Source organism: Tachypleus tridentatus, unplaced genomic scaffold (assembly GCF_004210375.1).
Source record: "Tachypleus tridentatus isolate NWPU-2018 unplaced genomic scaffold, ASM421037v1 Hic_cluster_2, whole genome shotgun sequence".
Lineage (NCBI taxonomy): Eukaryota > Metazoa > Arthropoda > Merostomata > Xiphosura > Limulidae > Tachypleus > Tachypleus tridentatus.
The window spans coordinates 47,777,265-47,795,185 of NW_027467782.1; the positions used below are offsets into that span (position 1 = coordinate 47,777,265).

At 34.3% G+C, this 17,921-nt stretch overlaps 1 protein-coding gene across 1 annotated transcript in view; it reads left to right on the plus strand.

Moving 5' to 3' along the window:
• Window positions 1-16,068, plus strand: part of LOC143242302 (uncharacterized) — a 55,715-nt gene extending 39,647 nt beyond the window's left edge. Inside the window, exon 3 of the mRNA XM_076485664.1 lies at window positions 15,830-16,068. Within this exon, the coding sequence (XP_076341779.1) occupies window positions 15,830-16,068 (239 nt within the window). The remainder of the gene's footprint in view (window positions 1-15,829) is intronic.
• The last annotated feature ends 1,853 nt before the right edge of the window (window positions 16,069-17,921 follow it).

Genomic DNA, 17,921 nt, shown 5'->3' on the forward strand with positions numbered 1-17,921 from the left:
CTGATACACTTTATCAGTAACTTCTCACAACTGATACACTTTATCAGTAACTTTTCACAACTGATACACTTTATCACTAACTTTTCATTTCCCACATGTTACTAAACAGAAGTGATTTTTTATATATTGTTTAAAACAATTTCACATTATAATAAAGTCATCTTTTTCTTACTAGTACAGTAAGTCAAAGGAATATTTAAGTTGTAACTTCTAGTAAAGTATACACACGTGTTTAACCCCCCAATCAATATGTTTATACAGTTATTGGTGAAGATTAAGATATAAACCTTTATTATTAAACTTCGTTACATTTCATTAGTACATATGTAAGTTTACTACATCGCAAGAACACACGGTTTTATAATGCTTTCTTGTCATATTCTTCTCCTTTATTACTATATATATTTTTATAAATAAATTAATATTGTATGAAGTTATCATTATGTATTCCATTATTAAAATATTATGTTTTAAAATGATTCCACCTAGCGTTAAGAAGTTTAAACTGTAATTTTGAATACACAGTGTCTTCTGGTACATAAAGTGACGTTTCTTGCTACAATGTAATAGTTTTAGAGAACATCGTTTATATTTTTGTTCTTAAAATCAACTGTTTTAGCGCAAACAAACACAAAATGCCCGTTGACCACATGACATGACATCGAGTGGATTACAATGCTTTTATTCTAGTTTGAAAACCAGCGGTTAAACTACCACTTTGTAATTACCACCACCACGCCGTTATAACATCTGTCATTGAAGTGCTGTAGGAACATAATAGACCTAATAACGCAATGGTTCTCGTGACTACGAAACAAAAGAAGATCGACTTTTAAGTTCAAATAAAAGTGTAAGGAACTTGCCCTCGGTGAGCGTTCCTTGGGTGGTGCCGAGGTTTGAAACTTTAATCAACGGATTTGAGTTTCGATAACAAAACTTCTGTCACGTGAACTAATGGTTTCCCAAGTTCCTGTTTGAAACCGATTTAAGGCCAAATAGTCAACGTTCCCGATAATCATTAGATAAATAAAACTAGGTAATAGAGCGCGTGAAGCATACATATTAATGTATGGCTGTCAGTAGTTATTATGTAATATAACTAGAACTTAAATAAGGAAGATAACCTTGAGAGTGGAGGTCAACATTATAAGATTGTTATCGTTATGGTACTGAGTTTAAAGGCTAATTGTGAGGCCGGAGTTCAACCGTATTAAATAATATCACGTTGAAGACTGCGAATTTCCTCGAGAGTCACGTTCAGGGTCATAAAATTGAATTCTTATAAAAGTTAATCCACTCTCGATATAACAACACTATCTATAAAGATATTCACATAAAGATATTTGACTTTAACGTTTAATTGGAAAACACCTTCTAAAACATGGTTTATATCAAAACACCTTATAAAACATGGTTTATATCAAAACACCTTATAAAACATGGTTTATATCAAAACACCTTATAAAACATGGTTTATATTAAAACACCTTATAAAACATGGTTTATATCAAAACACCTTCTAAAACATTGTTTATATTAAAACACTTTGATAAAACATTCTTTATATCAAAACACCTTATAAAACATTGTTTCTATTAAAGCACCTTATAAAACATTGTTTCTATTAAAGCACCTTATAAAACATTGTTTCTATCAAAACACCTTATAAAACATGGTTTATATCAAAACACCTTATAAAGCATGGTTTATATCAAAACACCTTATAAAACATGGTTTATATCAAAACACCTTATAAAGCATGGTTTATATCAAAACACCTTATAAAACATTCTTTATATCAAAGCACCTTATAAAACATTGTTTCTATTAAAGCACCTTATAAAACATTCTTTATATCAAAACACTTTATAAAACATTGTTTCTATTAAAGCACCTTATAAAACATTGTTTCTATTAAAGCACCTTATAAAACATTGTTTCTATCAAAGCACCTTATAAAACATTGTTTCTATCAAAACACCTAATAAAACATTGTCTCTATCAAAACACCTTACAAAACATGATTTCTAATTTCCTTGCACGTGGGACTGTTTCTCGAACATACATTTACATAGAAATTGTTGGTGTACTTCATAGAGTTACTTCATGAAAGACGTCTGGTTCAGGGCTAGAAATCCTGTGGTCCCTCTGTTTGTTTCCCACAAGTGAAACGGAACGAACTTTTTAATCCTATAATGACGAAATGAAAGAAAACTGAAACCAAACGGGTCAAGGGAATACAGTTTGCGTGTAGGTAGAGGGATATATTGTAGGAAAGTTCCTCACAAGTTAGCAGCTCCAACATTTCGGTTAGATCAATATTTTTTATCCATAACACTGTCGTTCGTATCTCATAACACGTGGTGTCCCGTGGGAACAACACGAGCTTTAAATGTCTTAATAATGCAACTTTTATGGTACCAGCTGCGTGTAGGAAATTTTTGAACCCGGTTTTAGTGAAAATCGAGTTCTCGCTGTCGTCTGTCTGTCTGTATGTTCCGTCATATCAAGAAAAATACCTTGTTCTTAAAAATGTTCAGTCTTGAAGAAAGTTAATGTCACGTGATTTGTAAATCAATGTGTACATTTATAAATACAAATAATTACACATCAAATAAAGAACTAAAAACTTGTCTATTATTCAGAAAACCAGTAATGACCGATTCATGAAGTAGACAGCGATTCTTTTCGTCTGTTGGTCGGGTTGTTTGAAACAGACAGTACTGCCGTCCATTACTCTGAAGATTTGTCTGTTGTAGATATCGGTTCTTTAACTTCAGTTCAAAAGTTTGTTTGTAGTAGATATCGGTTTTTTTAACTTCAGTTTAAACGTTTGTCTATAGTAGATATCGGTTCTTTACCTTCAGTTTAAAAGTTTGTCCGTAGTAGATATCGGTTCTTTAACTTCAGTTTAAAAGTTTGTCTGTAGTAGATATCGGTTCTTTACCTTCAGTTTAAAAGCTTGTCTGTAGTAGATATCGGTTCTTTAACTTCAGTTTAAAAGTTTGTCTGTAGTAGATATCGGTTCTTTAACTTCAGTTTAAAAGTTTGTTTGTAGTAGATATCGGTTCTTTAACTTCAGTTTAAAAGTTTGTTTGTAGTAGATATCGGTTCTTTAACTTCAGTTTAAAAGTTTGTTTGTAGTAGATATCGGTTCTTTAACTTCAGTTTAAAAGTTTGTTTGTAGTAGATATCGGTTTTTAACTTCAGTTTAAAAGTTTGTCTGTAGTAGATATCGGTTCTTTATCTTCAGTTTAAAAGTTTGTCTGTAGTAGATATCGGTTTTTAACTTCAGTTTAAAGGTTTGTCTGTAGTAGATATCGGTTCTCTACCTTCAGTTCAAAAGTTTGTTTGTAGTAGATATCGGTTTTTTAACTTCAGTTTAAACGTTTGTCTATAGTAGATATCGGTTCTTTACCTTCAGTTTAAAAGTTTGTCCGTAGTAGATATCGGTTCTTTAACTTCAGTTTAAAAGTTTGTCTGTAGTAGATATCGGTTCTTTACCTTCAGTTTAAAAGCTTGTCTGTAGTAGCTATCGGTTCCTTACCTTCAGTTTAAAAGTTTGTCTGTAGTAGATATCGGTTCTTTAACTTCAGTTTAAAAGTTGTCTGTAGTAGATATCGGTTCTTTAACTTCAGTTTAAAAGTTTGTTTGTAGTAGATATCGGTTCTTTAACTTCAGTTTAAAAGTTTGTTTGTAGTAGATATCGGTTTTTAACTTCAGTTTAAAAGTTTGTCTGTAGTAGATATCGGTTCTTTATCTTCAGTTTAAAAGTTTGTCTGTAGTAGATATCGGTTTTTAACTTCAGTTTAAAAGTTTGTCTGTAGTAGGTATCGGTTCTTTACCTTCAGTTTAAAAGTTTGTCTGTAGTAGATATCGGTTCTTTAACTTCAGTTTAAAAGTTTGTCTGAAGTAGATATCGGTTCTTTACCTTCAGTTTAAAAGCTTGTCTGTAGTAGATATCGGTTCTTTAACTTCAGTTTAAAAGTTTGTCTGTAGTAGATATCGGTTCTTTAACTCAGTTTAAAAGTTTGTCTGTAGTAGATATCGGTTCTTTACCTTCAGTTTAAAAGTTTGTTTGTAGTAGATATCGGTTCTTTAACTTCAGTTTAAAAATTTGTTTGTAGTAGATATCGGTTTTTTAACTTCAGTTTAAAAGTTTGTCTCTAATAGATATCGGTTCTTTACCTTCAGTTTAAAAGTTTGTCTGTAGTAGATATCGGTTCTTTACCTTCAGTTTAAAAGTTTGTTTGTAGTAGATATCGGTTCTTTATCTTCAGTTTAAAAGCTTGTCTGTAGTAGATATCGGTTCTTTAACTTCAGTTTAAAAGCTTGTCTGTAGTAGATATCGGTTCTTTAACTTCAGTTTAAAAGTTTGTTTGTAGTAGATATCGGTTCTTTATCTTCAGTTTAAAAGCTTGTCTGTAGTAGATGTCGGTTCTTTAACTTCAGTTTAAAAGTTTGTCTGTAGTAGATATCGGTTCTTTATCTTCAGTTTAAAAGTTTGTCTGTAGTAGATATCGGTTCTTTATCTTCAGTTTAAAAGTTTGTCTGTAGTAGATATCGGTTCTTTACCTTCAGTTTAAAAGTTTGTTTGTAGTAGATATCGGTTCTTTAACTTCAGTTTAAAAGTTTGTTTGTAGTAGATATCGGTTCTTTATCTTCAGTTTAAAAGCTTGTCTGTAGTAGATATCGGTTCTTTAACTTCAGTTTAAAAGTTTGTTTGTAGTAGATATCGGTTCTTTATCTTCAGTTTAAAAGCTTGTCTGTAGTAGATGTCGGTTCTTTAACTTCAGTTTAAAAGTTTGTCTGTAGTAGATATCGGTTCTTTACCTTCAGTTTAAAAGCTTGTCTGTAGTAGATATCGGTTCTTTACCTTCAGTTTAAAAGTTTGTTTGTAGTAGATATCGGTTCTTTATCTTCAGTTTAAAAGCTTGTCTGTAGTAGATATCGGTTCTTTAACTTCAGTTTAAAAGCTTGTCTGTAGTAGATATCAGTTTTTTAACTTCAGTTTAAAAGTTTGTTTGTAGTAGATATCGGTTCTTTATCTTCAGTTTAAAAGCTTGTCTGTAGTAGATGTCGGTTCTTTAACTTCAGTTTAAAAGTTTGTCTGTAGTAGATATCGGTTCTTTATTTTCAGTTTAAAAGTTTGTCTGTAGTAGATATCGGTTCTTTAACTTCAGTTTAAAAGTTTGTCTGTAGTAGATATCGGTTCTTTAACTTCAGTTTAAAAGTTTATCTGTAGCAAATAATGGTTTTGACCGCAGGTTGGTTGGTAGGCCTTATCAACAAACATCGTAAACTTTAATAATTATTTGAATATATGTATTTGTTATTATTACAAGCATGTGTTTTAAATACCACTTACTTCTGTGTTTTAAACGTTTAAAATCAACTACTTGACGTCATCATGTAACGTTTTAGCACAAAACATGGATTATTGAAAATAGGACAGAACTTACATGAACAGCCAAATGAAAACAACAACAAAAAATTATTAGTTTCAGATATAAATGTTGTTGTGCAGTGTTGAAATGAATTCTGAGTGATATGTGTACAGTCTGAGCCGAGGTTGAACGAAAGTCGATATACTGTGTTATATTATTTATTAGCAACACGTAACACTGTTACACGTAACTGTGGTCATTTTCTATTTATGATAAGGTGAAGCACTTTCCAGAAACTGTATTAGCATAGAACTGGATTGTAAAGTGTTCTAATATATTATAAACAACTTAGTGAAATTTATATATTCTGAAGTCGTATCGATGCACAAACCATACAAATAGAAATGTGTAGATTATACTGGTTCTGTTGTAATTCAGTAATATATTGAGTAACAATATGATATTGGTTCTGTTCTGTTATCATTTGCTAATATATAACATCAGCATTATATTGGTTCTGTTCTATTGTATTATAATAGCAGAAAACAGATACGAAATATTTTACGATAAACTGTTGCTTCGCACGTGCAAGGCTAGTCCAAACGTCCAACATATGTTTAACTTGGCGCGATTATTACTCGATTTTCTCTATCAATTCCTTGACAAAACGTTTCGTGAAAGGAAGCTATGCGTCGATTTTTTGCTTTAAGGACGACAATAGACAAAGTGTAGAAGACGATCACGGAAACTGACACTGTAGACGCACGCGCCTTGCATCCGGTCGCCCTAGGCTTTATCGGTGAACGGCACGTGCATCGCAGGCGGTGCGGGTAACTTCTCATTACCCGTCTTTATGTTGCCGGATGTGACGATTTTGGAGCAATAACCATGATTGGTGGAGACTTCCCGTGTTGTGGTAGCAGTTAGCAATCATAAGATGGCAACTTAATTGATATAATGAGTGGAAATTGTGGGGTCCACGAGACGAGTCAAGCGGGTGGTTAATGTAAAGAAAGCTAAAGTCAGGTCTTTAAAGGACCGTAGAATATAAGGAAGTCGATAAGAATAATGAAATAAAGCGCGTGACAAGAAACTCTCGTCCACATATACAGTTTAGTATGAACAAATAACTTCCTCTCCGTGATACGAGCGTTTAATCTACAACCAGTGCCGCTTAACCACAACTAAAAGCGTGATAGATGCGTTTGATTGTTAAATTTTGCACACAGATACGCGAAGGCTACCCGTTCGAAGTTTCGAAGCGATGGAACAGCAGCCAGTCAGCACCACCAACCGCTACTCTTTACTAACGAACAGTTGTCGTTTAGCTGTTTGGAGCTGAGCACAGAGCTAGACAATGAGTTATCTGTGCTCTGCCCACCAGAAGTATTGAAATCTGCAGACATGCTGTTGTGCCACTGTGGAGAGACTAACCAACAGTAAGATTGATTGAACCATTATAACGTCCCAAGGCTAAAAGGGCTAGCATGTTCTGGAACGAGATTTCGAGCCATCAACCCCTTCAAATTGAGACCGAGGTGTCATAACCACTAGAGCGTGCCAGTCATTGTAGGATACATAACTCTGGTTTTCTCTTTAGACCGCATTAAAGAAATAGAACGTTTATTGTAGAAAGCTACCTGCTGTTTTCCCTTACGATCACGTTAAATATATATATCGTATAGGTTAGATACATAGATATAATTTTCCTTTCAAACCACGTTAAGAATATAACCTGGAATTTGTGGATTTTTTTTAAATTATCATACTTTTCCCCCAACGTCTGTTATTACCCTTTCTCACCAACCACCAAACTTCTAAGTCATTCTCACACACAAAAAACGTAAAACTCTCCACTTCACAAAACTGCAACTTCTGGCTGACAGTTTCTCATGAACGTTTCACAGTTTTAGTTAACTCATTAGCGGAGCGAATATAAGACGTCACTGGCTGCCCTTAGTTATCTGCCAGGCCTGAGAGAATTTAAACCAAAATATCTGTCAGGGTTTTAAAGTATCATACCGTAAAGTTCGGTAAAACTTTCTTCAAATAAAAATAAGATAGACATGGAGTAAGACAGTCCATTAATAAACTGAAGTTCTAACAATCTTATGAGAGAGGCTTCGTCAACCTTCCTGGCAAACATTTAACAAGAAAATTAACTGAGTTTCACCATTACTACGATAACCCACATATCAGGTACTTCATAACAAAATTAACTGAGTTTCATCATTACTACGATAACCCACTTATCAGGTACTTTATAACAAAATTAACTGAGTTTCACCATTACTACGATAACCCACATATCAGGTACTTCATAACAAAATTAACTGAGTTTCATCATTACTACGATAACCCACATATCAGGTACTTTATAACAAAATTAACTGAGTTTCATCATTACTACGATAACCCACTTATCAGGTACTTTATAACAAAATTAACTGAGTTTCATCATTACTACGATAACCCACTTATCAGGTACTTTATAACAAAATTAACTGAGTTTCATCATTACTACGATAATCCACTTATCAGGTGCCTTATAACAAAATTAACCGAGTTTCATCATTACTAAGATAATCCACTTATCAGGTGCCTTATAACAAAAATTAACTGAGTTTATCATTACTAAGATAATCCACTTATCAGGTGCCTTATAACAAAATTAACTGAGTTTCATCATTACTACGATAACCCACTTATCAGGTACTTTATAACAAAATTAACTGAGTTTCATCATTACTACGATAATCCACTTATCAGGTACTTTATAACAAAATTAACTGAGTTTCATCATTACTACGATAACCCACATATCAGGTACTTTATAACAAAATTAACTGAGTTTCATCATTACTACGATAACCCACATATCAGGTACTTTATAACAAAATTAACTGAGTTTATCATTACTAAGATAATCCACTTATCAGGTGCCTTATAACAAAAATTAACTGAGTTTCATCATTACTACGATAACCCACTTATCAGGTACTTTATAACAAAATTAACTGAGTTTCATCATTACTACGATAATCCACTTATCAGGTACTTTATAACAAAATTAACTGAGTTTCATCATTACTAAGATAATCCACTTATCAGGTGCCTTATAACAAAATTAACTGAGTTTCATCATTACTACGATAATCCACTTATCAGGTGCCTTATAACAAAATTAACTGAGTTTCATCATTACTACGATAACCCACTTATCAGGTACTTTATAACAAAATTAACTGAGTTTCATCATTACTACCATAACCCACTTATCAGGTGCCTTATAACAAAATTAACTGAGTTTCATCATTACTAAGATAATCCACTTATCAGGTGCCTTATAACAAAATTAACTGAGTTTCATCATTACTACGATTATCCACTTATCAGGTGCCTTATAACAAAATTAACTGAGTTTATCATTACTAAGATAATCCACTTATCAGGTGCCTTATAACAAAAATTAACTGAGTTTCATCATTACTACGATAACCTACTTATCAGGTACTTTATAACAAAATTAACTGAGTTTCATCATTACTACCATAACCCACTTATCAGGTGCCTTATAACAAAATTAACTGAGTTTCATCATTACTACGATAACCCACTTATCAGGTACTTTATAACAAAATTAACTGAGTTTCATCATTACTACGATAACCCACATATCAGGTACTTTATAACAAAATTAACTGAGTTTCATCATTACTACGATAACCCACATATCAGGTACTTTATAACAAAATTAACTGAGTTTCATCATTGCTACGATAACCCACTTATCAGGTGCCTTATAACAAAATTAACTGACTTTCATCATTACTACGATAATCCACTTATCAGATAATCGATAACATAATTATCCATGTTTTGTCAGTGCTATGATAATCCACTTATAAAATAATCGATAACATAATTATCCATGTTTTGTCAGTGCTATGATAATCCACTTCTCAGATAATCGATAACATAATTATCCATGTTTTGTCATTACTATGATAATACAAATGACACAATGGTATTATACATTTTCAGACTCCAAACATAACAGACTCCAAAACCACATAAAGTTGAAGATAATGAACTCCAAAACCACATAAACTTGAACATAATGAACTCCAAAACCACATAAAGTTCAACATAATGGACTCCAAAACCACATAAAGTTGAACATAACAGACTCCAAAACCACATAAAATGGAGCATATGGATTAACCACAGACTCCAAAACCACATAAAGTATATATAACATATGGATTAGCAACGGATTCCAAAACCACATAAAGTTGAGAATATATATTAGCCATGGACTCCAAGCAACACAACGTAGAGTAAATGAATTAGCCATGACTCCAAAACCATTAACTAGCAAAATAGATATGTCTCCTGACACCATTAACTAGAAAGCTGGAGATGTCTCCTAACACCATTAACTAGAAAGCTGGAGATGTCTCCTAACACCATTAACTAGCAAACTGGACATGTCTCCTGACACCATTAACTAGAAAACTAAGCATGTCTCCTAACACCATAAACTAGCAAACTGGACATGTCTCCTGACACCATTAACTAGAAAACTGGACATGTCTCCTAACGCCATTAACTAGAAAACTGAGCATGTCTCCTAACACCAATAACTTGCTAAGAGTACGTAATATACAATCACATATTGAAATCAATGATTGGTGTCTTGAGTAAGGCGGCTGAAAAAAGAGCTGTTTTACTGTCAGGTTTTCAAGTCCAATGGACTTCTGGACTTCTGTTCTACTTGTCTAATTAACCGTCGTCCTCGTATTATGAGCAATCTTTAAAATATTTACCAAAAGGTTGACTCTTAGATTAATGTTGCGTAGTCCACATTTGTATTTAATCCAGCAGACAAATGTGTTCATGTAGTTCACACCTGTATTTAGTCCAGTAGATAAATGTGTGTAATTCATATCTGTATTTAGTCCAGTAGATACATGTGTGTATGTAGTCCACATCCGAATTTACGCCACTAGGTAAATTGTGTATGTAGCCCACATTCGTATTTTAGTCCAGAAGATAAACGTATGTAGCTCACATCTGTATTTAGGTCGGTAGATCAGATGATGTGTTTGTTAGACGAGTTTTGTAACAATACTACGTGCATTTTTTACTTAATTCGTGTGGATTAGTGTGGGTCTGTGAAAATAACATATGATCCCTTATCAGGGTTAGTTTTTAATATTCAAGTGCACCTGCTTAAAATTAATTTTTCTGTCAACTTTAAGTATTAACATTACTATGAAATATCCTTCTAGGGTATACATGAAAAGAGCCATTATATTATCGCTAATTTTAGTTTGTAATCCAATAAATCAGTAACACTGGTGATTTAACACTAACATAATGAATCGCTGGTACGGTTGTTATTGTGAGTCGAGGTCTTTTATTCGATACTAAACAGGTGGCACCCATCTCAACAACCCCTAACTTATATGTCGTCGCTTTCTTGCACTAATCCTAACAGGTATATTAGTTTTGTAATAATGAAATAACAACCTGCTGTGATATTGTTTTGATAATCAGAGAACACTGAACATGTTTTATAATAATGAAATAACAAACTGCTCTGATATTGTTTTCATAATCAGAGAACACTGAACATGTTTTATAATAATGAAATAACAAACTGCTCTGATATTGTTTTCATAATCAGAGAACACTGAACATGTTTTATAATAATGAAATAACAAACTGCTCTGATACTGTTTTCATAATCAGAGTTGATTTGAAGTTGATATTTTGTGAGGAAGATACATGATTACAATCGAAACTTTGCCCCCGGTTCCATTGCAATGGCGTCATGGGTCGGAAGATTCTCTTTCGTGATTAACTTCTACTTTCATGATGAGATCGTAACTCTTGATTGGCTTACAGTTGTTATTCTAAACGCTCTACTTTGTAATTATTTACTTTTTGGGAAACTCTGACACAACACTGTTCAAACGTCTCTCTGGAAGAAGATTCTTCAGGGGTGAAAGGTAACAGCATGAGTCACAAAACTATTCTCGACAGTTCTGTCGAATGTAGGACATCAAACAAACATGAATTATATGTTATATATTCGTCTCCGGCGCCAAAACGTATTTTCACACCAACCACTCTAAAGACAAACCAATCTTTCGAAACTGCGCTTTACCCTTTGAATAGAATAAAATATCTTTATTTGTGCATAAACGACCGTTCCTTCTGAACATATAAAATCATACAATTAGTACCTCGTCAAGAAATATTCATAAACAGTGGTCTCAGTGTTCCACTAAGTCTAGTCCCTCAGTGGTACGTCTGCGGGCTTACACCACTAACAACCGGGTTTCGATACCCGTGGTGGGCAGAGCACAGATAGCCCATTGTGTAGCTTTGTGCTTAATTCTAAACAAACAATAAATCTGTTCTTCACTAGATGAAATAAGTCTTTATCCTACTTTACAATTCGATGAACTGTTTATTATAATCAATAACAGGAGTTGCTATCTTCACGTTATAAGTTTCTCACCGTCTCTTTATAAACAATGGATTTACTGATTCACTACTTAGGCCAGATAGAGAAAGAATTTATATCAATATATTAAGTTTTTTTAGACACTAACTATTTGAAAATGCAGTCTTAAATATAGCCGTCGAAGGGCACATTTGGGCGTCAGTTATTTCAAGTGGGTGGTCGTGTTTTTCACTAAATATCATTTATATCTCCAAGTGTTAACCACGGGGGATACTAATGAGAGTTTATATGACAGCTGTTAGTTTGGTGTAAAATATGGCGGAAGTATTGCGGGGGGTGGGGAGTGTATGAACTTCAGATGCGTGCCGACCCATTCACACTACAAACGGAGAAAGAAAATACAAACCTAGCGTAGAGTGTAATAACTCATAGCTGTGGACGGCCAAACTAGTCTACCATTCACATTATAAGTACGTTCATCCTGTATTCCTATTAAGCGAAAGGAATATGCAATTATGACCTAAGAAGATAATTGATATCCTCTGGCTAAGTTTGGTCAACCAATCACAGATTTTTTTAACTAGAATTACTCCAACACGTCACGAAGAACGTAAGTGTATGAACATCTATTTTCACTCTACATCAGGCACAATAAATACAAAATGTAGAAAACAGTACTTGGCTATAAACATCAGGTCACGATTGGACATCATACGATTTTACAATGGACCGTCAGGTCTTACGTGAAGAGTCTGACATCTTGTTACCTATGTGGTGATTCGGGATGGGTGAATGTAGCTTACATCCATTTTACCCAGTAAATCACAAATTGTTTTGACCCATGGGTGAAAACGTCACTCATTATCTACTCTTCAGGTCATAAATGGCTTCAACCCATTTTCCGTGGTGGATTAACTGAGTGGTACGATATAGGACTTATTCGTGATGACGAAACCCACTTGAGATAAAAATGTATCTCAGAACGGTTGGTATGGGTATTAACACTTTTACTGATTTGTTTGTTTTGGAATTTCGCACAAAGCTACTCGAGGGCTATCTGTGCTAGCCGTCCCTAATTTAGCAGTGTAAGACTAGAGGGAAGGCAGCTAGTCATCACCACCCACCGCCAACTCTTGGGCTACTCTTTTACCAACGAATAGTGGGATTGACCGTCACATTATAACGCCCCCACGGCTGAAAGGGCGAGCATGTTTGGCGCGATGGGGATGCGAACCAGCGACCCTCAGATTACGAGTTGCACGCCTTAACACGCTTGGCCATGTCGGACCACTTTTATTGATGATGAGAGAACAACGTTTTGACCTTCCTCGGTCATCTTCTCTTTCTTAAGCAGAAAATGACCTAGAAAGGTCAAAACATTCTTCTTTGCTTATCAATAAAGGTGTTAATATCCATACCAACCGTTCTGAGATACATTGATCTAGGACTTGCAATCCTTAAATTCGGGATTCGATCCCAGCCCACAAGTGAATGAAATACAATTTCTAACTTTTCTCGTAACGTTTTAAAACGTTTCGTTTTTTAAATGTCTTCATCACAAAATATTTTCATTCGTGTTTGTAAAACTTTCAAATGTTGCTTCCTAGCGATTTACTACAAAGTCAGCAATTTCGTCTCCCCCTCCAAGAATTTCAGAACAGCCTGAAAACAAAAGAACCACTTACAAAACTACTGTACAATCTGTGCCAGTATGCTTATTAATGTGCCTTCAAATAACCAAGACTTCGGAGGGGTTTCACTTTCTTTACCAGAACTACCCCTCCCCTCCCCTCGAATGAAATATCAGATAGTGTTGTTGTTCCGTATAGAATAGGAAAACGTTTTATATTTGTAGAAAACGGATATGTTTACTTATGTGAAGAAGAAGAGAATTACGCATATACATATTTTGATACGAATTTGCTAAAACAAAAGGTGATTTGTAACGATAAATATCTGTGTTCCGTAGTGCACTCACGCACACTTCGTAAGTAAAGAAGTCGGTGTTTGCGTGAGAAACAAGCTATGATAAGATAGGTTTAATATGACTGGAGCGATCATTTCATTTTAAAGAAATAAAAAGCCACAATTTGTTGTGACCCCACCCCTCTCGTTTCCTCATCATCCTAGCCGTCAGTGTCACACTCGGGCTTGCCGTTTCATGATCCGAAACTGGCGGTTCGCTTCCCATCTGCCAGCCGTGCTCTCCACTTTAAGCCCGAGGGTACGTTTGGCATGATATTTTGAGAAAGAATGTGCGTGTTTGCGTCTCGGGAGTCGGTCAGATTTAGAACAAATGTTACATCTATGTTTTTGGAGTAACTACGTAATGCCAATCAACAGAGAAACTCGATTTTTCTGGCCCTTAGGGAAAAAATAAATACCGGTAGACCACGAGGCCATAAAGAGAACTCCGTACGACTCCCGCTTTCGTCTTAATGGTTTTAACATTACTCGTGTAGAAGTGATAGCTGTAGACATTAATTAAATAAACATTGTTTCACTGACGAATCACATTTTACGTCGAAGTAGCTAACGTTGTTAGACATTTTATCTGTTTTCAGCCCAGCTAAGCCTACAGTTTAGTAAAATTCATAATCCAAAACACATCACAGATGAGAATTATTAGCGATCCTAAACAGAAAGTTTCCGAAGTACTTTTATACGGATACTTTAAAACAACTTGTAGTTTCTGTATCCATCTGATTTTATCACATAGACGTCATTAGGAATTTTTCGTGTTAACGTCAACGACACGTGTAGGCCTAAGTAAGCCGTGAGTTAGCAACAAACCTGAACATGGCCACAAATCGTGTTGAGACATGTTATTGCTTAACTACATTTAATTTTCTCTAAAGACGAAATGTAATTTAGGCTTAGCAGGAACGTTATACATACCTGACGAACCCCTACTCAGGGCGACACCTATAACTTTATATATAAAAGAGTAAATTTAAAAAAAATGTTCTTTTTAGCGATCAAAACTTCCGTTCGATAAAATTTCTTCAATTTTGAAACGATTTCGTATTTAAGTTTGTCTGTACCTAAAAATTACTTAATCAAACCTGAAGTGAAAGCTTATATGTAAACTTGTACAATAATTTGTAACGTTTGCCGTATATGTATATATATATGTATTGTCATAATACGTTTAGATTTCCACCACTAAATATGAAAGTTTGCAGTTTCGCTTACCCCGATATTACATATCATACAGAGATATATCAGTTACTACATATCACATAGAGATATACCAGTTACTACACATCACACAGAGATATAATACCAATTGCTACACATCACACAGATATATAATACCAATTACTACACATCACATAGAGATATACCAATTACTACACATCACACAGAGATATAATACCAGTTACTATACGTCACATAGAGATATAATATCTGTTACTACACATCACAGAAAAGTAAACCATTTGTAACACTTACTAAAGGATGCTCTAGAGTAATTTAACACTTGTGTTATAATAATAATAAAGGTTAGAGTTAAAATGAGGACGAACACTTGGGTGACGTATGTTTTTATAATGAAAGTGATATAATGAATAGAAGTTAAGGCTTAACGTTCCGTAACACAAACGATATTAATGTTTAAATTATGTGTGATTTTCATCTGGTCTTGCTTTCAGTCTCGTACTGAGCTCTCTAAACCTGACAAACAAAAGGAAGTTATTTTTTATCACAGATAAAAACATAAGCTAACACCTCTATCCTTAGTCGGTATGTGAAAGGAGTGACAGTGCCCTGTGGAAAACTGTGAATTTCAGAAGGAACAGCTATCCCTAGTTTATCTAACACTTTCCACATGCAGTATCTTTAAAGTAATAAAAGGTTAAATATTAAGCGAAAGTAACCACATTTTTATACTATTGTGTTCGTTCTAAACTCTTCTGATAATCGTCTACAAAGTATTTGAACACATTAATTCTGTGTACAGTCCACAGGAGACGGAGGAAGGACGGAAGACAGCGCCGCCAGAGAACAACGTTCACCAGCGAACAAACACTTCGGCTGGAGATGGAATACCACCGGAACGAATACATCAGCAGACCCCGGCGTTTCGAACTCGCCGAAAACCTAGACTTGACAGAAACGCAAATCAAAATCTGGTTCCAAAACCGGCGAGCCAAAGACAAACGCATAGAAAAAGCTCAGATGGATCAACAGTACAGGTAATAACTTGTTTAGACAAAATGTCAACAATACTTTATCAAATTTGGTCTCTTTGGTTACCGAATCAACAATACAGGTAATAACTTGTTTAGACAAAATGTCAACAATACTTTATCAAATTTGGTTTCTTTTGTTACCGAATCAACAATACAGGTAATAACTTGTTTAGACAAAATGTCAACAATACTTTATCAAATTTGGTTTCTTTTGTTACCGAATCAACAATACAGGTAATAACTTGTTTAGACAAAATGTCAACAATACTTTATCAAATTTGGTTTCTTTGGTTACCGAATCAACAATACAGGTATTGTTATACGTGTGTTTAACAAACACAATGCACATATAGACTTTTGCTTATTTGGTAAATATATCAACAGTAGAGTTATTCAGTTTGTTTTTTGTTTTTTATTAATATGACGTAGAAACGATAAGTGTACTAATATTTCTTTGTTTGGAAGACGTATCGAAAATATAGGTAGACTTTTCTTCCTTTGGAGAACGTATCAAAAATACAGACACTAAATTTTATTACTGAAACCTAAACAAACCCAAGTTTGAAGACACAGTAAACTTCCTTGACAATCTAAAACATGATTGGATGAGTCGAATGGCTATTAAACTGAGAACGAAAAAAATTGGATACGTTTAAATTTCTTATTCATGCATTCATATCTTGTTTAACCACATTCCAAAGACCAAACATGTTACGTTGTCGTTCCGTTAAAGTTTCGATAAGTTGAAAATTCCTGATAATAAAGTAAAATAAATCTTGTTAAATTATTCTTTCTGTTAATAGACGACGCTTCCCAAGTGTTCAACGTTTTAAAACATTTAATTTGATTAATTATTAAATTATCTGAAGGGCTTGGCGATCTTCCTCGCCGATAAAACAAACATTAAACTCACACGATATTAGCAGAAGCACTAACACTAGACCCAGCCTGGCCAGATGGTTGAGGCACTCGACTCGTTATCTGACGTTCGCGGTTTCGAATCCCTGTTACATCAAACATGCCCGCCCTTTCAGCCGTGAGGGTGTTATGATGTCACCTTCACTCCCACTATTCGTTGGTAAAGAGAGTAGCCCAAGAGTTGACAGCGGGGTGGTGATGACTAGCTGCCCTCTCTCTAGTCTTACACTACTAAATTATGGACGGCTAGCACAGATAGCTCTCGAGTAGCTTTGTTGCGAAATTCAAAAACAACAAAAAACAGCACTAACCCTAAATATTATAACAGGACCACTAACCTAAACATTATAATACTCGCATTAAGGATGAAATCAAATATTATATATAATAACAAAAACTCTCAGTTTGAAACAAATGACAAGAGAGACTTAAAGGATCATGGGAAAACAAGTTAAAATAAAATGACATAAAATTTATTTTGAATTTCTCGCAAAACTACACGAAGGATATTTGCACTAGCCATACCTACTTTAGCAGTGTAAAACTAGATTGACCGTAACATTATAACGTCCTCACGTCTGAAACAGGGAAAGTATATTTGGTGTGACGGGATTACGAGTCAAACTCTGTAACCATCAACCCACGCAAGGCCACAACATAAACACCTAGTTTAAAAAATATATATCGCAACATTCGTGATGAGGGTAACAAACAGTTGAAACGTTTGGCACGCTTCTTTCTGATCTCTGAAAAGTAATTCGTAAATATTTACAAATTCTGATAAGTATTCATCCGACTTCGAAAGATCTTACGACATTGTGAGATATCAAGGTAGAAAATAGTCTTTAAGTAATAATGTATCGTCGAGAACATTCTGAAAATAAACATTTTCCAGCTCCTTGAGATTTTAGGGTTAGCTCGTCTCCTTTAGGAGAAATTAAT